General features: G+C 45.0%; 1 protein-coding gene across 2 annotated transcripts in view; it reads left to right on the plus strand.

Moving 5' to 3' along the window:
• Positions 1-23,305, plus strand: part of NEK11 (NIMA related kinase 11) — a 505,456-nt gene that overhangs the window by 116,673 nt on the left and 365,478 nt on the right. For both annotated transcript variants that reach the window (XM_073630337.1, XM_073630339.1), the window contains exon 3: positions 7,609-7,774. In XM_073630337.1, coding sequence (XP_073486438.1) covers positions 7,609-7,774 — 166 coding nt within the window. The remainder of the gene's footprint in view (positions 1-7,608; positions 7,775-23,305) is intronic.

Below are 23,305 nucleotides of genomic sequence, written 5' to 3' on the forward strand. Positions count from 1 at the left end.
GTTAAATCACTGTAAACTCTAACTAAATGACATTTAGTTTGCACTGTGTATCATAAACCATTGTCATATTTTATGTGTAATATGTGTTGAAACAACCACTTGTAGTCTCCACTGAAGGTGACAAGGTAGAAGCACAGCCAGGACAGAGCATTACCCCCTATAACAGGAAGGGCCTTGATATCAGGATCACTAAGTATTGATTTAGTAAAAGCTTCAGATTCAAGATAGTTGAAAATGACCTATGAAATTACTTTATCTTTTCATTCAATTCTTTTTATTCAAATTTGAATGTTATGTCCTTTTTTTTTTTTTTTCTTTAACAAAAAAATAATAAAAAAGAGTTGAACGAAACTACTTTATCTTATAGATTTTAGTGATTGGGTTTACATATACTTCAAATATCCATTTCAAGTGAAAAAAAAATATCATTTCATACCTCTGCAATGTTTCTATTTGTGAACTGAACATTTTTTATGAGAAAATCATCATGAAATAAAATAATGAATACGGTTGCAATGAATTGACCCTAATGGCATTGAATTGAACACATTTAAATACATAAACCTGGGACTTTAAATAAAGCGCAATAAATAAATAAAAGTATACATTTAAAATAAGTTCACAAACCATACTTCCTGCTAGGAACTGATTTTAAACTGTAATGCCAGCCACTCCTGTAGCTCATAGTTCATAACTGATTGCCGACAATTACAGAATTTTTGATGTTGTCTTTTTCTTTTTATGTATGTATTTCTTCAAACTGCTGTAGATGCCTTGTTGATAGGAGGTCACAGTGACATTAGAGGAAGCAGAACAATACAATGAGGCGTACTCCTGAACTGAATTGCATCCACAGAAGTATATGACTCAGACAGGTTCATTTGTGAAAAATATTTTATTTGGAACTATTTTAATGGCTATTTTTCTGCCCTTTCTTCATGCCCTGCTTCAGTCATTGTACATCTAACAGGGCGCCACTTCAGACTTTGTGTAAAAGCGATATCTATCTGAGATATCTATCTGATAAATTACCTCTCAGCATGGGCTCATCCTTCCTGGAAGATGTTTGTTTTACAGGAAAGTCAGACGTGCCTTTTGAAATTGTATTCTTTTAAAAAATGAGTCAAGTAACTTGGGAAAAGACCTGCAGGCTGATTTTTGGAATGATAATACTAAGTAAATCCTTATGCACAATGGATGTTTTTCTGACATGACATATGGAATTTTTCCTCTCAACCCCCCTCCATGTTGGCCTCTTTGTCCATGCTCATATAGGTGTTTAGAGGAGCTTAGAAGCAGAAAAAAATCCCCCTACAGTCAGTGCATCCAGGAGCAGCGGCGTTTTGGCAGAAAAATTATTTACACGTCTAAATGCATTTAAATGAGTATTAACGCTAGGCACGTTAAGCGCTTAAGTATTATTTTATTTAAATATTATAAATAAATATTTATAAATACATTATTATTCTGGCCAATTAAATGAATTAACTCCCAAGCGCTTACAGCCTACAAGGCTCATGAAGGAGGTGTGGCTTGTCTCCGAAACGCGTTCCTATTGGCTATCGATCCATGGGCTGGCAGGTCGTCCACACAGGATGTAGGATCTTTCCAGGCATCCACCGCAGCTCTCGCACCATCTGCCCATCGGTCCCTGGCTTCTCCGGTCTTGGCTTGTCCTTTTCTGCTCCCTCGGACTGTCGGCCCTCCCAGGACTGCCGGTTCCACCCAGCGTGATGACAGCTGCTCCCTCTGGACCATCCGGACTGATCATCCTTCTCCTGTTGTCCTAAGTGCATTTTGTTGTCCAATTTACCTTTTTTGTATTAAACTGTGCTACACTATAGCCCATCAGGAGGAAAGTTTGCAAAACATCCAGTGTGCATGACGCCTAAATGGAAAACGGCAAACACTGGTTATGGCATCAATATCAGGAGTAACATAGGGATTGGATGAGAAAATGATGGTGTGCAGCAGAGAATACAGGCATCCAAAATTCCTGAAAGTGTACTATGCCAAAAAACACTGTACACACTTACTTTTGGGCAGTAGATATTTGCTTCAGATTTTCAGGTCATGTGGTGGTAAATCCAAGGAGTGGCTTTACGCCTTATGGTGTCTCTTGTAATCCAAATCAGAAGACAGAAGGTGGAACCACCACACATCGGGAGCCCAGCCACTATATATAAGGGTGAAGACATGTTTTGCCCCACCCATCTCTATGACTAAGCCTCATGGGTTGGGCAGTGCGGTGGCTAAGTGGTTAGCACTTCTGCCTACCAGCTCTAGGGTCGTCGGTTCAAATCCCAACCACAACACTACCTGTCTGGTGTTTGCATGTTCTTCCTGTGCCTGTGTGAATTTCCTCTGGACAATTTTATGCTCCCATCTTTGTGGGAACAGTTTGGGGATGGCCTCTTCCTGTTCCAACATGACTGCGCACCAGTGCACAAAGCAATGTCCATAAAGACATGGATAAGTGAGTTTGGGGTGGAGGAACTTGACTGGCCTGCACAGAATCCTAACTTCAACTCGATAGAACACCTTTGGGATGAATTAGAGCGGAGACTGCGAGCCAGGCCTTCTCATCCAACATTAGTGCCTGACCTCACAAATGCGTTTCTTGAAGAATTGTAAACACAGACAGTGCAGTGCAATCAATATGTACAAGCTATAAAAAGTCCAATATGGCACTAATCATTAAGAGCAGTCCAGGGCCCAATAAAATATAGCCAAAAACATCCATAAATGACAGAAGAATCCACATGAGTGTTATCCGATCCACTTGCACCCGGGGTGACTGATCCTACCACCAACAGGCAAAATGCTCGCTCACCTCATAAGATCGACCCCTGGGCCAACAGGAGGGTCAGTAAACACTTTCTCCCACTTCAGGGGGTAAACACTTTGACATGCGAGAAATCCTGATGCTCACATGAATCCCTGTCATAGATAAATAAAGTTAAAAAGAACTAAGTGCTCTCTGTTATTATAAAAGCACAGGCTTTAATGTAGGTAGAAAACTTAAAGACAATGTTCTTGATAGCAAGCATAAACAAAATGCTCGTCAGGATAGCAGTGGGTGACATCACAAGTCATGGCTCCTCCTTCCATAGGCATTACACCCTACGGGATCGGCATTATGTATGCTGTTTAAGCTTGCTATCAAGAATATTGTCGGACAGATCAGACACGTTTGACACATTTTTGGGACCATTGACATTCATACAGCGATCAATGTTATAAAAATGCACTGATTACTGTGTAAATCTCACCGGCAGGTAAGGGGCTAACACTAGGGGGTGATCAAGGGGTTAACTGTGTTTCCTAGTTAGTGTTTCTAACTGTATGGGGATAGGACTGACTGGGGGAGGAGACATATCGTTGTTCCTACTTAGTAGGAACAACGATATGTCTCCTCTCCCCTGACAGAACAGGCATTTGTGTGTTTAATCACACAAATCCCTGTGCTGGTGCTCGTGCCCACGATCAAGGGTAGCTATAAGTACCTAAAATGAATGGGTAGGGCAAAACATGTCAGGAGAGTGTAGGCAGGAGGAGCTTAGGCTGAAGCAGTATCTTCACCTTTTTGTATAGCGGCTGGGCTTCAGTGCATGGCGTTTCCACCTTCTGTCTTCTCATTTACTGCTGCTAGCCTGGATGAGCTTGTTTGATCCGTTTTGTGCCTTGGACTGCAGGGGGAGGCTTTGTAGCGCTTTGAGCGGTACTCCAAGTTCTTAGCATATGGGTCTTTTATAATCCAGTTAAAATATTTTGCTGGGTCTGTACTGAATACAAGTAGACTTTAAACGTCCTTTAAAAATAGATGCAAAAAAATGTTAAAAAAATGTACATTATTAAAACATGAAAATGTGAGCCTAGCCTTGGTACATTTTTTATTTTGGCCAATTTTCCAGCTGACTTAACTTACTTTGCTATACTATTGACCTTTACTCTATGCTGGTTTCCCAAATGAGCTATTTTAGAATGAGAAAAGACTTGTAAATATTTAAATGAGAGTGCGCTATTCACCACCTGGGAAGATTGTTCAGTCTCCCCGGGTGTGATATAAAGCCGCACTGCTGGCTCTTCCTTTGCTTCAAAACGATAACGGAACAATACAAAACAGTATCTCATATATGAATTATAATTCCATTTTATACTATTTAAAGACCAATTTTCTTCACACGTCCACAATGAATGTATTATGTATGTCCTTACATAATAGTTATTCATTTAACCTCTGTATTGTTGCTGGGTATGTATTATTTTAGTAAACCCGTTTTGTTCATAAAGAAAAATTATTTACTATATTTGTTGAAAGTGATATTTAATCAATTTATATTTCTGGGATGATACAAATTTCTAGACCTCCACTTAAAATGACCTTTTATTTTAATGTTGTACCTAAAAACGTTGACATGCTATGATATAATTAATTGTATTTCTGGTATAATACACCATTTTACTTTTAATAATTCGAGGTTTCTTAAAGTACAACTAAACACAAGAACAAAAATGTAATATATTGAGACTTATCAGTCCTTAGTGGTGGCTGCATTGGTTTTATTTATGTTTTTACTCTGCAATTCATGTTTATTTGTAATTTTGTTTTTACAGATAATGAAAAATATATATTTAAAACAGAACTTAAAGCGGAGTTCCAGCCTGGCGAAAAAAAAAATAAAAGTCAGCAGCTACAAATACTGCAGCTGCTGACTTTTACTATATGGACTTCGGATCGGGTGTCAGGTGCAGCCGCCGCCATTGCCGGTAAGGGAAACCGGCAGTGAAGCATTTTCCGGCTTCACAGCCGGTTTCCTACTGTGCATGCGCAAAGCGCGCTGCACTTTCTGATTGGACTGGTGGCGGAGAAGGGAGGAGGGGTGGGGAACTTCCGAGAGACGGTGCCGCGGACCCGTCACCCGGAAGTGGGGAAGGGGACCTGTGGGGGGGGGGTTGGAGACGAACCAGCAGAAGTTCCATTTTTGGGTGGATCTGTGCTTTCATTTTTTTTTTATTGCTATAGATTTTTAGTAGAAGGGATTTTGAATGCCCCCCGAGCAATTTATAAAATAGTGTAAATTGCATGTGGCTCCTGCGCAATACATTGCACATCAGTGGTGGCTGGTATTTTTTTGTTTGGGGGGTGGTAAACAACAGAACCCCCAGCAGCAACTCAAACCCCCCCGTCTGCCGTTCGGTCCACCGGCACTTACCCCATCTAGACGGCGGGCATCCGAGGAGTAGCGGCGGGGATCGGGCATCGGAGGAGTGTTGCAGGGACCGTGCATCCAGGCATCGGCCAGCGGCTCTTCTCCTCCTCACTTCTGCCGTGCGTCTCCTCCCCTCCTCCTAGGCATCCAATAGGATCGCCTGTCCTTTTAGCCAATCGGGTGGCGGGTATCAGACCTGCTTTCCGATTGCCCGGAAGGAGGATCAGTGTTGCAACAGCGAATATTCATTTGCTGTTGCAATACACCAGGGTGCACTTCGGTCACACTCTCCGTGTCCCATGCCCACCCTATTCTGAAGCCTATCAGGTGCTTCAAAAAATCAGGTGCTTCAAAAGGGGCCGGGCGCATGAATAGGGGGTGGCCGCGGCGGCCATGGATAGATTCATGCTATGCACGAATCTATCCATTGCATATAGGGGGTGGCCGTAATGCATTGAGGGGGCGGTGCCCGTTGCCCCTAATGGACGGGCCGCCCCTGTTGTACACCCGGGTCATCCATGGCTTCTAAAAGATATGGGTAGTACAGCCAGGGACATGGAACCCCAAAGATGCAGGAGAGAAGATAATGGTGGGCAGAGTGGCAAGGGACAGCTTTGATATCGCTGGGTTCAGAACACTTTTGCTTTGACATCAGACTTGAATCAAAATGTCATTTTAAAATGTTATTTACCAAAACCGTTATCATTTTTCTTTTAGTTACTTCTAATTGTATATATTTGAGATAAATGTTGTCTGGTAAATAAGGTCACCATAGATATCCGTTACTTGTCATAGCCAAAGCTTCTGTGCAGCTTTGAAGGCTGTCATTGTATGCTTTGTAGACTAAAGCAAGCCATAGATTTTGTTATTTTCTGTTCTTCAACCATAGGAAAGAAAATCGCTCGATTCCCCCATCTACACATTTCATAATGATGGGGAATCCCTCCCGCTGCACTATTGAATGTTGACAGTGGGAGGTTTCCCCGTCGTCAGAATACAATAATCACTGCTGGTGGTTATAGCCGCTGGCAGTGATCTCAGAAGAAAAACCAGAAAGGCTGGTTGTACTGAAGTTAATCGATAGATCTACTTTAGTACAACCAGCCTACCCAGAGATTTTCCCGTTCCTGCTGAATGGCCAGCCTAACTCTAAAACAGGTGTTGCATTGTACTTGATGCAAGAAGCATATTACCATAAACCTGAATTCCAACCTTACCTTCAAGAGGAACTGCAGTCTGCTGACATAATTTGTAATAAAAACATCTTTGCCATTCTGAAGCTTCTCTACAACCACTTTGCATATTATTTTATATATACTGTGATTCTGTACTTTCCAAATATGCTGCAGAAATCTCCCTCCACTGAGTCTGGCTGCAGCCATTTTAATTGTGGGCAGCTCAAGCTGCTGCCAGTTCATTTCCTGGATTTACACAAACCAGCAGAGGCACGTCTCCAGTTCTGCAGCTCTCATTGGCCCTCTTATGACTCATCCCCCCCCCCCCCCCCCCCTTGCATGATGTCATAAGCCTAGGATTTTTACCAGGCAAAAAACAGGAAGTGGGCTGTATAAGGTATTTACTGGCAGAAAAAAATGTTTTACTATCCAAAGTTAAGACAACAAGGGCAGAAGATTTAATAGATGGAAAGATGAAAAAATGAATGAAGTTCGGCTTTCAGTTGTACGAGCTCTTCTCCTGTACTGAACTTACTCAGTTTTTACTGAAAATTCATTGTGCTGCAACAAGTCAAATGGAACCTGCCTCATTTCTGGCTGGATGATGTCCAGCATCATCTAGCACTTTGCACCCCAGCTTAGCTCTCTCTGGCCAGCCCCCTTCATTCACTTGATTTCAGTCATTTAACTGAAGGCTCAGCATAACATTTGGGCATTTCCACTGCTTCCTGCTTTTAGGAGGATATAAACAGCTCCCTAACGATCCCCCCCAGCCATGATCTGCCTAAGCCTAGGTTCACACTGACAGCGGGATTGAAATTGTGCCGAACTCATACGACTGCCTTCGGAAGCGATTTTAGAGACATCTGTGTGGGTTCCTGCACAGATGTCTATACAAATCACACCCTGAAGTCGCCAAAAGTAGAACAGATACTACTTTTGGGAATCGGTGCGGTCCTGCAAAGTCTGCGGCGCGCCGATTTGGACAATGCCATTGCCGGCAATAGCCGCCAATTTGTCATGGGATTTGACATGTCAAATCGAATACCAAATTGCATCAATGTGAACCTAGGCTAAAGGTAGATTTTAAAGTTGAATTATACATTAAGTGAACTACCACTTGCTAATGGGCTTATCGCGTGGCCAAACTATTTTTAGAAATGAACTTTTCAAATAATTATTTATTTGGTTTATCTGAAAATATATATTTTTTTTTACAGAAAGGTGCTGAAAGAAATAGCTGTTGGTGAGTTGAATCCAAATGAAACAGTTCAAGCTAACCTGGAAGCACAACTACTCTCAAAGCTAGACCACCCAGCCATTGTGAAGTTTCATTCAAGCTTTCTAGAGAATGCAAGTTTCTGCATCATCACTGAGTATTGTGAGGTAAGAAAAAGTGATACAATTCCAAGAATGAATGATATATTCCAAGAAGTATAATGATATAAAAATATTCTTCACTAATTCTGCCAGTTTGTATTGTAATTATATATCTGTGAACCTATCAGGATGAAAAAATGGAAGCTGCCATTGCTGGCTTATTTTTAGGCTGGGTTCACATATATGCGAATTGGATGCGTTTTGAACCGCATCCAATTTGCATGACATGTGAACTGGCAGCCTTCTCTGTGGTGCATTTTTTAAAAGAGTCCTGTGCGTTTTTCAGTCTTTAATCGCAGCTGAACCAGTGCACAAAACAGCACTGGACTCCTTTTAAATATCGCACTGAAACCGCGACCGGCCTGGCTTCAGCACTTGCTGACTCACTAATCCTGACAAATGCTGACAAATTCCAGAACTGCAAATATAATCACTTGACCTACCTACTAAATGGGAGCACAGGCCTGTGTAATATGTAATATCTTATGACTTCAGATAAAAAACTGATCAAGTCCTTATATGTAAGTTTTAGGGCTCTTTTGCCTTTTTTAACAATATTGTTAACATTTAACAATTTGACAATAAAATGTGTACTTTTAGCCTTTCAAAGAGATTCTAGATATGAAATAGATAAGTAACAGCCATGCTTTTTCTTGCAAGTGCTGAGTCTATGAATGGATATTTACTTGGAGTAATATTGACTATTGAAGAGGAACTGTAGTCATTCTAATGTTATTAATACAGTAAAGGAAGCTGCCATCTTAGCCTGTTTGATCTGCTTTTGCCACGGTGCTGCAGATGTGATCAGTTAGGGCTAGTTTACACTTGCTTCAAAACAAGGCTTCGGACAGGCTTTGTTAAAGCTCTCTGAACGCTGGTCAAAGCTCCTGTCACTAAAGAAAATGGTTAGCTTACAATCCTGTTTACACCTTGCTTTTGCTTTGCTTAGGCTTCGCTGCAAAAATTATACCCATGTCTCTTTAGTTGTGCTTCAAAGAGTCTTCAAACCCTCCATAGAAGTCTATGGCAAAGCTCACTTGAAGCCCCACCGAAGCCTCACCAAAGCCTCATCGAACCCCCACCAAAGTCTCATCGAAGCCTCATTGAAGCCCCACCGAAGCACCAAGCAAAAGCAAGGTGTAAACAGTACTGGAAACTAGCTATTTTTATTAAGGGCTCATTTACACTTGCTTTGGCTTCAACAAGGCCTCAACAAGGCCTCAACAAGGCTTCAACAAGGCTTCAACAAGACTTTGGACAGGCTTTACTTAGCTTACAGTCCTGTTTACACCTGCTTTTGCTTTGCTTTGCTTTGGCTTAGAAGTCTATGGCAAAGCTCGCTTGAAGCCCCACTGAAGCCCCACTGAAGCCCCACGAAGCCTCACCAAAGCCCCACCGAAGCTCCACCGAAGGCCCACTGAAGCCACAACTAAGCACCAAGCAAAAGCAGGTGTAAACAGGACTGTAAGCTAACCATTTTATTTAGTGACAGGAGCTTTGACTGTCGTTCAGAGAGCTTTAACCTGCTTGCTGACCTGCCGGCGTCATTATACCGCGGCAGGTCGGCACGATCCCGCGAGCCGTCGTAGCAGTACGTCGGCTTGCGAGTTCGGGATAGCAGGCGCGCGTGAGCCCGCTGCACTGCGGGTTTGCCGATGCTCATGGCCAACGGCCACAATGACTGCCGCCCACGAGCGATCGTGGGCACAAGAGGCAGAACAGGGAAGTGTGTGTGTAAGCACACAAATCTGTGTTCTGTTCTGAGAGGAGTGACAGATCGTGAGTTCCTAATAGCTAGGAACAACGATCTGTCATTTCCTCTAGGTCAGTCCCCTCCCCCTACAGTTAGAAACACACACAGGGAACACAGTTAACCCCTTGATCGCCCCCTAGTGTTAACCCCTTCCCTGCCAGTGTAATTTTTACAGTAATCAGTACATTTTTATAGCACCGATCGCTGTATAAATGCCAGTGGTCCCAAAAATGTGTCAAAAGTGTCCGATGTGTCCGCCATAATGTTGCCGTCCCGATAAATATTGCATATCACCGCTATTACTAGTAAAAAAAAATAATAAAAATGCTATAAATCTATCCCCTATTTTGTAGTCACTATAACTATTGCGCAAACCAAACAATATACAGTTATTGGGGGTTTGTTTACCAAAAAATATGTAGAAGAATACATATCGGCCTAAACTGAGAAAAAATTAGCTTTTTTTTAAAAAAAAAATGGGGATATTTATTATAGCAAAAAGTACAAAATATTGTGTTTTTTTAAAAATTGTCGCTCTTTTTTTGTTTATAGCGCAAAAAATAAAAACTGCAGAGGTGATCAAATACTACCAAAAGAAAGCTCTATTTGTGGGGAAAAAATGGACTTCAATTTTGTTTGGGTGCGGCGTTGCACGACCGCGCAATTGTCAGTTAAAGCGACGCAGTGCCGAATTGCAAAAAATGGCCCGGTCATTCAGCAGCCAAATCATCCAGGGGTGAAGTGGTTGACAAAGCTTGTCCGAAGCCTTGTTTTGAAGCAAGTGTAAACTAGCCCTTACAGTTATCATTCAAGGAATGCCTTGAATTTATCGTTTTTGGGAAACGGTTAAATCAGTGGGTTTAGTTCTGCTTTGAGGGGTTTATCGGTGAATGTTACTGTTTTACAAACCTTGGTGGTAATTAAAGTGGAACTATAAGGCAAAATTGAAAATGGTCAAACAGGAGGAGGTTTTATTGCAGAAGAGACAGGCTTTGTCTCTTCTGCATTAAAATGACTCACCTTCCTGATGGTTCAGGTCCTTTGATGGGTCATTTCATGTACGTATGCTAATATTGTGTTTTGCTGCTCTGTTGATGCTGGATACTTTAAATAAAGAATTTGCAAAAAAAGAGTTTAGTCACCTTCCTGTCCGCCCTTGTACAGTGAGCCGTGCACACACACCTCTCTGTACAAATTTGGCAATGCAGAATGTGACTGAACTCCCGCGCATGCCGGAAATCGAGACCGGGCAGGGAGCTTGGGGACGCAGCATTGCTGGAGCCGAGGTAAGCATAGTTCCGCTTTAACAAAGAGTAGTGCAAGCACAAGCTTGCGCCACTCTTCTAAGCATAATAATTAGAGCAGATACTGCTCCTAATCAACAAAAGGGGTGCACGCCTCTTTATTAACCACTTCCTGACCGCCTCACGCAGATATACTGTGGCAGAAGGGCACGCCACCTCTTAAAGGACAACCTGTATGTTGTCCTTTAAGAGGTGGTTCGCCGGGAGCTCCGTGACCGTGATTGCGGGTCCCGTGGACCCGATGTCCGTGGGTATACCCGCTATCATCTCACGGTGAGGAAGAACGGGGAGATGCTAATGTTAATAAGCATCTCCCCATTCTGCCTAGTGACACTGTCACTGATCTCTGCTCCCTGTGATCGGGAGCGGCGATCAATGTAGTGTCACACACAGCCCCTCCCCCCACAGTTAGAAACACTCCCTAGGACACACTTAACCCCTACAGCGCCACCTAGTGGTTAACCCCTTCACTGCCAGTGACATTTTTACAGTAATCAATGCAATGTTTTAGCATTGATCGCTGTATTAATGCCAGTGGTCCCAAAAATGTGTCAAAATTGTTTGATGTGTCCGCCATAATGTTGCAGTCACGATAAAAATCGCTGATCGCTGCCATTACTAGTAAAAAAAAAAAATATTAATAAAAATGCCATAAAACTATCCCCTATTTTGTAGACGCTATAACTTTTGCGCAAACCAATCAATAAACGCTTATTGCGATATTTTTTTTTTTTACCAAAAATATGTAGAAGAATACATATCGGCGTAAACTGAGGAAAAAAAATGTTTTTTTATATATTTTTTGGGGATATTTATTATAGCAAAAAGTAAAAAATATCGCATTTTTTTCAAAATTGTCGCTCTTTTTTTGTTTATAGCGCAAAAAATAAAAATCATAGAGGTGATCAAATACTACCAAAAGAAAGCTCTATTTGTGGGAAAAAAAAGGACGTCATTTTTGTTTTTGGGGAGCCACGTCTCACGACCGCGCAATTGTCAGGTAAAGCGACGCAGTGTCGAATCGCAAAAAAGTGCTCTGGTCTTTGGTCAGCAAAATGGTCCGGGGCTTAAGTGGTTAATTGGGAACCACCAGTTCTCTGTTCTGCCGTGTTTGTGACAGGCGGCTTAGAGAACAGAGAGCCGGAGCGGTGTGCTCTAATCACTCTGCCGTACCCCCCCAGTCAGCTCAGAGTAGAAGAGAGGATGAGGGTTGTTAACCCTGCAGGCTCTGCTCGTGCCTATTACAGCTCACATTCAGTACAATTGGTCACACCTGGCAGGAATCTGCAGCAGTTTCCCCAGCATATTACTAAATACAGTTTGCGACTATAAATATTCTTGGTTTCATCTTTTCTTGGTCATTACATATGCAAGCTCTGCTTCCTGCTGATCCTCCTTATTTACGAAAGGCAAATCCACTTTGCACTACAAGTGCAAACTACAAGTGCAAAGTGCACTTAAAAATTGCACTGAAAGTGCACTTGAAATGTGCAGTCGCTGTAGATTCGAGGGGGACATGCAAGGAGAATAAAAAACAGCATTTTAGCTTGTACATGATTGGATGCCTTTTGGACTAATAATAATATCTTTCTGTTCTCTCTAATGAGGTGAAACACTGTCAAGCAAAGCTTACTTCACTGCCCCTCTGTCTTTTACTCAACCTAATGCCGTGTACACACGACCGGACTTTCCGTCAGAGTAAACTCTGGCGGTCTTTCAGACGGAGTTCCGCTGAAACGGACTTGCCTACACACGATCACACCAAAGTCCGTTAGTTTAGAATGCGATGACGTACAATGGGACTAAAAAAAGGAAGTTCAATAGCCAGTAGCCAATAGCTGCTCTTGCGTCATTTTTGGTCCGTCGGACTAGCATACAGATGAACGGTTTTCCCAATAGGAATTGAGTCTGTTGGAAAGATTTGAAGCATGTTCTATTTCTAAGTCTGTCAGAATTTTAGAAAGAAAAAGTCCAATGAAGCCCACACACGATCGGAATGTCCGATGGAATGATTCCGTCGGACCTTTTCTGCCGGAAAGTCCGGTTGTGTGTACGCGGCATAATGCTAATCTGTAACCATCTCAGAAAACTTGTATTTATATTTCTGATGTCTAGTTAATGTGGCTTGTGAAAGCTGAACTGTTCTCTATGGAAGTGTGATTTTAATTTATAAGAACACTTTGGCGTCTATTATCTGTGCATACCTTTGGAGGACAGACAGAGAGTCAGGGGTCCTGCATGCTAATTGGACAGTCAGTGCAGTATGAAAACTCCTCCTACAAGCTTTAACCAGGCACTGATAGAAGTCACAAGACTGCTATATACTGCTCATGAGAAAAGGTATTGATCAATTTATATATTTACTAAAATAATTGCATTTCCATGTTCTGTGTAGTGTGGGAGACCAGATATAGTGAATGCAAGGTCCTAGGTTTCGTAACACTTTAAGGTGTGAGAAGTGTGTGAGAAGTCTGGTAACCATCCAGCATTATTATGGCAGATAAACCTTTGTTCCCCAAAGATAGAAGTAACTCCTTGTGTGTCTTGTAGACCTATAGAATATGTGTACATGTCTATGATTGCATCTCTAAAGATAAAATAAAAATACAATAATCCTTTAATTTTCAATACCTACTGTACCTTTAATGTTTACTTCACTGCCCCTCTGTCTTTTACCCAACTTAATGCTGATCTGTAGCCATCTCAGAAAACTTGTATTTCTATTTCTGATGTCTAGTTATGTTGTGATGTTTGTGTTTGAAATCACTTGCTATTTTTCCTTTTAGCAGTCCTATGGGATTATTTGTGGCCATTGTGTGCAGAGCTCCTATGAGATAAAACTGTTATATAGTGGTATCAGCCAAATGATGGGACAAAAAAGGAACATGCAACTTGAAGTTTATAGTATGAATGCAATAATATTATTAATGTCAATGAAATTGTAATGGGGTATGTAACAAGCATTAAACATATTTACTGTTAGTGAGTCATGCAGGAGTCACCACTCCAAGCTATCAATGCTGCAAGCCGATTGGGTGCCAATCTAAGACTCCCATCCTTGTTCTGTGAAGATACACTGACAAAAAAAGGAGTCACTTGCTCAGTAAATTTTATTTCAGGCATCCTGTGTTCCACGCTTTTTCTTTCTTGTCAAAGCATAAGACAAAGTATAATGCCGCGTACACACGGTCGGACTTTCCGGCGGACCAGAGTGTGCCGGACAATCCGCCTGTGTGTAGGCGCCAGCGGACTTTTCCGCCGGACTTTTTCCCCAAAGTCCGCCGGACCTAGATTTGAAACAAGTTTTAAATCTTCCCGTCGGACCCAGTTTTGGGCGGAAAGTCCGCTCGTCTGTGTGCTGGTCCGACGAAAAGCCCGCTCGTGTGTATGCTGGTCCGACGGACCAGATACAACACGAGGGCAGGGTATTGCATCTCGCGCTCGCTGCAATAGGAAAAACAAATTTTCCTATTGCAGCGAGCGCGGGGCATACCAGGCCCTTAGGTCTGGTATGGATTTTAAAGGGAAGCCCCTACGCCGAAAAAACGGCGTGGGGTCTCCCCTAAAATCCATACCAGACCCCGATCCGAGCACGCAGCCTGGCCGGTCAGGAAAGGGGGGTGGGGACGAGCGAGCGCCCCCCCCCCTCCTGAACCGTACCAGGCCGCATGCCCTCAACATGAGGGGTGGGTGCTTTGGGGGAGGGGGGGCGCCCTGCGGGGCCCCCCACCCCAAAGCACCTTGTCCCCATGTTGAGGACAAGGGCCTCTTCCCGACAACCCTGGCCGTTGGTTGTCGGGGTCTGCGGGCGGGGGGCTTATCGGAATCCGGGAGCCCCCTTTAATAAGAGGGCCCCCAGATCCCGGCCCCCCCACCCTATGTGAATGAGTATGGGGTACATGGTACCCCTACCCATTCACCTAGGGAAAAAGTGTCAATAATAAAACACACTACACAGGTTTTTAAAATATTTTATTAAACAGCTCCGGGGGGGGGGGTCTTCTTCCGGCTTCGGGGGTCCCTCCGCTTCATCTTCTCCCGGCGTCCGGTTGGTTCTTCTCCGCTCTCTTCTCCCGGTGTTCCAGTTCTTCGGCCGGCTCCTCTGCTGTCTTCAGGTAGCTCTCTTGCCAGCAGAGGTCCGGACTTCTGGGCTTCTTCTCTTCTCTTCTCCAGATGTTGACACGACGCTCTCTCCGACTGGACTGTTCTCTGAGGGCTGCGTTGTGACTTATATAGGCGGAGACCCCGCCCCCTAATGATGTCACAGTCCCTGGGCATGCTGGGACTGTGACGTTTTAGGGGGCGTGGTCAACATCACCCAGTGACCACGCCCCTAAAACGTCACAGTCCCAGCATGCCCAGGGACTGTGACATCAAAAGGGGGCGGGGTCTCCGCCTATATAAGTCACAACGCAGCCCTCAGAGAACAGTCCAGTTGGAGAGAGCGTCGTGTCAACATCTGGAGAAGAGAAGAGAAGAAGCCCAGAAGCCCAGAAGTCCGGACCTCTGCTGGCAAGAGAGCTACCTGAAGACAGCAGAGGAGCCGGCCGAAGAACTGGAACACCGGGAGAAGAGAGCGGAGAAGAACCAACCGGACGCCGGGAGAAGATGAAGCGGAGGGACCCCCGAAGCCGGAAGAAGACCCCCCCCCCCCGGAGCTGTTTAATAAAATATTTTAAAAACCTGTGTAGTGTGTTTTATTATTGACACTTTTTCCCTAGGTGAATGGGTAGGGGTACCATGTACCCCATACTCATTCACATAGGGTGGGGGGGCCGGGATCTGGGGGCCCTCTTATTAAAGGGGGCTCCCGGATTCCGATAAGCCCCCCGCCCGCAGACCCCGACAACCAATGGCCAGGGTTGTCGGGAAGAGGCCCTTGTCCTCATCAACATGGGGACAAGGTGCTTTGGGGTGAGGGGCCCCGCAGGGCGCCCCCCTCCCCCAAAGCACCCACCCCCCATGTTGAGGGCATGCGGCCTGGTACAGTTCAGGAGGGGGGGGGGCGCTCGCTCGTCCCCACCCCCTTTCCTGACCGGCCAGGCTGCGTGCTCGGATCGGGGTCTGGTATGGATCTTAGGGGGGACCCCACGCCGTTTTTTCGGCGTAGGGGCTTCCCCTTTATAATTTATACCAGACCTAAGGGCCTGGTATGCCTCGCGACGGGGCTCGCAAGGTGTCAATCTTGCCGATAAAAGCGGCAAGATTGATTTCCTTTTCTAGTCCCGTCGCACATGAGTCACGTTCAAAATGAACGGACTTGTCCGTGTGTGGGCAAGTCCGTTCATTCTGAAAGTCCGCCGTAACTCCGGCGAAAGTCCGTCGGAAAGACGGGCGGACTTAGCCCGCCGGAAAAGTCCGGTCGTGTGTGGGCAAGTCCGTCCGTTTTAAAGTCCGGCGCACCTGGCGGACAAAGTCCGTCAGAAAGTGTGACGGACCAAGTCCGCCGTAAAGTCCGACCGTGTGTACGTAGCATAACAGGCAGCAAAACTATTGCGGTACGGGGCTGCCTGGAGTAGTTCCCTCAAAAGCCACTATGTGGCAGCACAATACAGAATTACAGTCTAATGCCCTGTACACACGATCGGACATTCCGACAACAAAATCCATGGATTTTTTCCGACAGATGTTGGCTCAAACTTGTCTTGCATACACATGGTCACACAAATCTTGTCGTAAATTCCGAACGTCAAGAACGCGTACGACAAGCCGAGAAAAAGGAAGTTCAATAGCCAGTGCAGCTCTTCTGCTTGATTTCGAGCATGCGTGGAACTTTTGTACATCGGAATTGTGTACACACGATCGGAATTTATGACAGCGGCTCGTCGTATTTGTTGTATGTCACGACATTCGCAATTTCCGACCAACTTTATAAGACCGTGTGTATGCAAGACAAGTTTGAACCAATATCCTTCAGAAATAAACAATGGATTTTGTTGTCGGAATGTGCGATCGTGCGTACGGGGCAATAACTGTGTTTGAACTAAACTGAACTGTACTGTGCTGTTTATTACAACGCTACACGTTTTGCTTTTGGGCCAAAAAGTTCAATTTTGGTCTCATCTGACCAGAGCACCTTCTTTCACATGTTTGCTGTGTCCCCACATGGCTTCTCGCAAACTGCAAATGGGACTTCTTATGGCTTTTTTTCAACAATGGCTTTCTACTCGCCACTCTTCCATAAAGGCCAGATTTCTGGAGTGTATGACTAATGCCCCATACACACGGTCGGATTTTCCAATGGAAAATGTCCGATCGGAGTGTGTTGTCGGAAATTCCGACCGTGTGTGGGCTCCATCGGACATTTTCCATCGGATTTTCCGACACACAAAGTTGGAGAGCAGGAGATAAAATTTTCCGACAACAAAATCCGTTGTCGGAAATTCCGATCGTGTGTACACAAATCCGACGGACAAAGTGCCACGCATGCTCAGAATAAATAAAGAGATGAAAGCTATTGGCCACTGCCCCGTTTATAGTCCCGACGTACATGTTTTACGTCACCGCGTTTAAAACGATCGGATTTTCCGACAACTTTGTGTGACCGTGTGTATGCAAGACAAGTTTGAGCCAACATCCGTCGGAAAAAATCCTAGGATTTTGTTGTCGGAATATCCGAACAAAGTCCGACCGTGTGTACGCCCTATTACGCCAGATTTTTGGAGTACACAAATAGTTGTCCTGTGGACAGATTCTCCCACCTGAGCTGTGGATCTCTGCAGCTCTTCCAGAGTTACCATGGGCCTCTTGGCTGCTTCTCTGAATAATGCTCTCCTTGCCCAGCCTCTCCGTTTAGGTGGACAGCCATGTCTTGGTAAGTTTGCAGTTGTGCCATACGCTTTCCATTTTCGGATGATAGATTGAACAGTGCTCTGTGAGATGTTCAAAGCTTGGGATATTTTTTTATAACCTAACCCTGCTTTAAACTTCTCCACAACTTTATCCCTGACCTGTCTGGTGTGTTCCTTGGCCTTCATTATGCTGTTTGTTCACTAAGGTTCTCTGAAGGCTTCACAGAACAGCTGTATCTATACTGAGAATAATTTACACACAGGTGAACTCTATTTACTAATAAGGTGACTTCTGAAGGCAATTGGTTCCACTAGATTTTAGTTAGGGGTATCAGAGTAAAGGGGCTGAATACAAATGCACGCCACACTTTTTACATATTTATTTGTAAAATATTTTGAAAACCATTTATCATTTTCCTTCCACTTCACATTTTTGTGCCACTTTATGTTGGTCTATCACATAAAATCCCAATAAAATACATTCCCGTTTTTGGTTGTAACATAACCAAATGTGGAAAGTTTTAAGGGGTATGAATACTTTTTCAAGACACTGTATTTCCTAACCTGGCTGGGTTGTATCAAATATGCTATTTGACAGCACAAAGTCATTATAAAGTTGAAACGTTGATGGATGCTGAAAAATGTTAATTACCTTCCTGTCAAATTTAAAGTGGTTGTAAACCCCACTTGGTGATTTTTACCTACATGCTAGCCTATAATAAGGCTTACCTGTAGGTAAAATGAATATCTCCTAGACGTGTACTGTTTAGGTGATATTCACCCAGCATGCAGCCAGTGACATCACTGGTGTATGTGCTCTGAAGGTACAGAGCTTCTGTCAGGGTGATAACCGTAGGACGGGTAATTCTGCCATTATTCCTCATGGTGGCGCCCTTCTGCCTATTTAAACCTGCTGCTGGTGCATGCTGGTTGCTGGATTATCATCAGCTTCCTGTGTTCCTTGTTCCTGTTGTGATCAGGGGCGTAACTAGAAATAGCAGGGCCCCATAGCAAAATGTTGTATGGGGCCCCCCTGCAAACAGCCCCAACCCCCACACAGCTGCCCTAGTGTCAATGCAGCATGACCTGTGCCACATACAGCGTGACCTGTGCCCAATGCAGCGTGACCTGTGCCACATACAGCGTGACCTGTGCCCAATACAGCGTGACCTGTGCCCCATACAGCGTGACCTGTGCCCAATACAGCCTGGTCTGCCTGTGCCCCATACAGCCCCACCTATGCAGAGGAAGAGGCAAGCCACCCGGATCAGCAGAGAGTGGGATTGCCTGCTGTAATAGCTTTCATTTGAATTTCCTGTCTTCCCGGGGCTCATCGTCACATAGCCCCACCTCTTGGCCCGACGCCTTTGATGACGTCACATGTCCCGCATTGGATCGGCGTTCTGTCTATCAAAGGCACCGGGCCAAAAGGTGGAGCTATGTGACGTGAGCCCCGGGAACACTGGAAGTTCTAATGAAAGCTCTTACATCGGGCAATTCAGCTCTCTGCTGATACATATTCCTTTGCTCTCTCTTCTCCTGGCTGGGAGACTGTGCCGGCAGTACTCTTATCCTCACTGGGCCCCACTCGGCTGCGGGCCCCATAGCGCCCGCATGGGTCGCTATGGTGGTAGTTACGCCCCTGGTTGTGATATCTGCTTCCTGTTACTACTCGGCTTGCCTGACTGCTCCAGTATTCCGCCTGCATTGACCCCGGCTTGGACCTGACTATTCTTTGGCTCCGCATCTGTACCTTGATCATCCTCCTGTGTTTGACCCCCGGCTCGGCTACCTTCTCTGTTCCTGATTATCCTGCTGTACCTCACCTTGGACTGATTCCTGTGCTGAATGACCATTGGCCTGGCTCTGACTCCGCTCCTGGTTGCTCCACGGCTCCATACCTGGAATCCCTCCTTGCACGGTTGCCCTTCAACCTTACCAGCGCACCCCAGCAGCTCCCTGCTATCTGCTACTCAGCAACAGCGCTCTGGCAACCCGTGCACCTTTGGGCACCGTACTCCCTGTCTCACTCCCAGGGTTACCCTGCACTTAGCTGCAAGGGGCGCCCCCTCTGTAATCCGGCCTCACATCCAGGACTCTGACAGCTTCATGCTGGAACTGAGGGCTCTGGCAAATCACATAGCCGGAGCGTGCAAACCGGGAAGACAGACAGGAGGGACCATAGTTGCCAACATTGTAAAAAAAATTTTAGGGACACTTTTTTGGCTGTAGGCGGAGTCTTATTATAATTAGGGGGCGGGGCATGCATTTGTAGGCGTGGCACAGGGGGAAAGTAAAAAAGTGTAGCGCGCTGCGAAAAACAGGCATGGTTTATGCAAGATAGTGGGCGTGTCTTAAATGGGCATGGCTCAAAGGAGGTGTGGTTAGAGTTTGAGATGAATGAGGGATGGAGAGGGAAAGGGGGGGAGAGGGATGGGGGACAGATCCTACACAACAATAGAAATATATGTATTCTAGAAAGTTTAACAATCAGCAGATAAAGATACTCCAAACACCTGGTGTTAGCACTTCAATCATCCCGGCACCATGGTTGTTTTGGTGTCAGGATGATTGAAGTGCATTATTTCTATTATTACATTGTAATATAAAATGAAATCATTCAACTCACCATAATACCGAATCAGTGGGATCCCTGAGCGTGTCACCTGCCACGTTGCCTGCCACCAGCCATCCGTCCTTGCATCAGGTGCCCCCAGCGGAGTCTGTCCTTGCATCAGGTGTCCCAGCAGAGTCTGTCCTCGCATTAGGTGTCCCCAGCAGAGCCCCCCTTACATCAGATGTCCCCAGCGGAGCCCCCTCTTACATCACATGTCCCCAGCGGTGCCCCCCTTACATCAGATGTCCCCAGCGGTGCCCCCCCTTACATCAGGTGTCCACAGCTGAGCCCCCCCTTAGATCAGGTGTCCCCAGCGGAGCCCCCCTTACATCAGATGTCCCCAGCGGAGCCCCCCCTTACATCAGATGTCCTCAGCGGAGCCCCCCCTTACATCAGGTGTCCCCAGCGGAGCCCCTCTTACCTAAGGTGTCCCCAGCGGAGCCCCCCCTTACATCAGGTGTCCCCAGCGGAGCCCCCCTTACATCAGATGTCCCCAGCGGAGCCCCCCCTTACATCAGGTGTCCCCCAGCGAAGCCCCCCTTACATCAGATGTCCCCAGCGGAGCCCCCCTTACATCAGATGTCACTAGCAGTGCCCCCCTTACATCAGGTGTCCCCAGCGGTGCCCCCCTTACATCAGATGTCCCCAGCGGTGCCCCCCCTTACATCAGATGTCCCCAGCGGTGCCCCCCCTTACATCAGATGTCCCCAGCGGAGTCCCCCCTTACATCAGGTGTCCCCAGCGGAGCCCCCCTTACATCAGGTGTCCCCAGCGGAGCCCCCCTTACATCAGGTGTCCCCAGCGGAGCCCCCCTTACATCAGGTGTCCCCAGCGGAGCCCCCCTTACATCAGGTGTCCCCAGCGGAGCCCCCCTTACATCAGGTGTCCCCAGCGGAGCCCCCCTTACATCAGGTGTCCCCAGCGGAGCCCCCCCTTACATCAGGTGTCCTAGCAGGTCTCCGCCGCCATTGCAGATCAGAGGGGGGTATACAAAATAGTGTCTCCGCCGGCCGTGTGGTTACAATAGAACCCCCGCCCCTTTCCATAACAGACCGGCAGCGGGGCGGAGTGGGGCGAGGGGTGGGCGGAATCAAGCGGGGTGTGGGGGGGTAGGCGGGGCGGAGGGTGGGCGGGACGCAGGAGCTCCGTCTAGCCACCCAGCCATGTTCCTGGTCTTCTTAAAAATGGCGGCCGGCGGAGACATTGTCTCCGCGGACCTCTAGCGGCGGGAGGCGGCGGCGAAAAATCGTAAAAAAACGGATTTCTCGGGACATTTCCCGGGAAACAATAAAATCAGCAAAAGAGTATAAATCCCGGGAATGTTCCGGGAAATTCAGGACAGTTGGTAAGTATGGGGGGACATGTCAGACCTTTCAGCGGTTACATTACAGCGCTGGAGGACTTAGTTCCAAGGTAAGTATTTCATATTGTGCTAGTATGCAATGAATACTAACACATTATGCCATTGCCTTGCAGGTTTTTTTTTTTTTTTTTTTGCAACGACCGCAGTTTACAACCGCATTAAAACAACAGGATAGTCCCCCATTTTTGTTTTTGGACTTTATCAAAATAGTTAGATCGCCATCTTTCACATTGTTTCAATAAGGTCATAGGACTCCTAAGTGGAATCTCACACTTCTAATTTTGCTGTAATAAAATACTAAAACTCTTTTTGTGTCAAGTTCCTATGCGTATACTTTCTTTTTGGTCTTGACTTTTTGTTTATTGCTTTCTCCAGGTCTACTAACATGCTTTCTTGTGTACAATGTAATTTACATATTTTGATGACATAGACCTGTGTAAATTACTGTTCCTATGCACAGCTGGATTTATTAATCTAGCTCTTTTAGCTAACAGCTTACTCTTTAGCGCTTCTATTATTTCCAAGGCATTTTCCCTGCATCTGCAAATCACACCTTCTTTTGGTGTGCGTTTTTAATGCACCTCCAATAAACATTTGCTAATAAAGGCCTCCTTGCAATATTTTACTTCTAGATGATTTGCATTTTTTACAAGCAATCCTCACATCCCCACCGAGGTTAATTACACCATAAAACATGATCTTGATCCCTATAAAAAAATTACAGCACCATGCAAATTCTCAAATGTGACACATGCAGCACAAGTGGAATAAAGTGGGTGGGAATTCAGGGAATAATACACTGACCTTCTCAGCCTTTGTGGTGTTTATTTAATGTATTTAGGCTTATTTTCTTTGTAAAAAAAAATGCCAAAGAGAAATCTACGCTTATTTTCATCTTTCATTATAGCAAAACTATGGGCCATTCGTATCAGGAGATCTACTTGTCACTATATTTATATTAATGAGGCTCTTCAGGATAGCTTCACCTGTGTAAAAGATGACAGATCATAAATCCTTAGCAAGTAGAGTATGAGAAATTTCTTAGTCTAAGTAATGTGAAATTGGTATTTCCCAGGAACATGTTACATATAATACATATCTGAGTGGTCTTTACTTATGTACCTCCACAACTGGCCTCATTGCATTTATATAGAGAGAAAGTTGTCATCTCAGATTAATGACATCTCCTTAGACCTCTGTCATGGACTACATGGTCAACCTGTTGTTTGACAAGGTCATTTCCCAAGGTAATTGCAGGTCAGATTTCCTATATTATAGAAAATATATAGTGGTTTGTACATTTTTACCTTATTATGTTCACAATATATACATAAACATTTATATTATAAAATGAAAAAATAAAACAAAATACAATATATCCCTATTAGATTGTAAGCTCCCAGGAGCAGGGCCCTCCTAACCCTCTTGTACTAAATTGTATTGTTGCTGTATTAGAGAAATATAAACCTTAGTGCCTTGGATAGAAGAACTGATCATCAAACTCCAGCTGCAGTAAAAAAAAACTCGCTAATAAGCAAATGGCAAAGAAGCAAAGTAGGAATGTAAAAACAGTTTGCTGCGCTTAGGGTTGATCAAATTCATATAAAACATGCAGAACACACAAAAAAATGCAGAACACGCATAAAAATTGCAGAACACACAAAGGATTAATAAAGTCCCATTAGGAAATAAAGTGCTCGTGCTTAAAT

This window comes from Aquarana catesbeiana, linkage group LG05 (assembly GCF_042186555.1).
Source record: "Aquarana catesbeiana isolate 2022-GZ linkage group LG05, ASM4218655v1, whole genome shotgun sequence".
Lineage (NCBI taxonomy): Eukaryota > Metazoa > Chordata > Amphibia > Anura > Ranidae > Aquarana > Aquarana catesbeiana.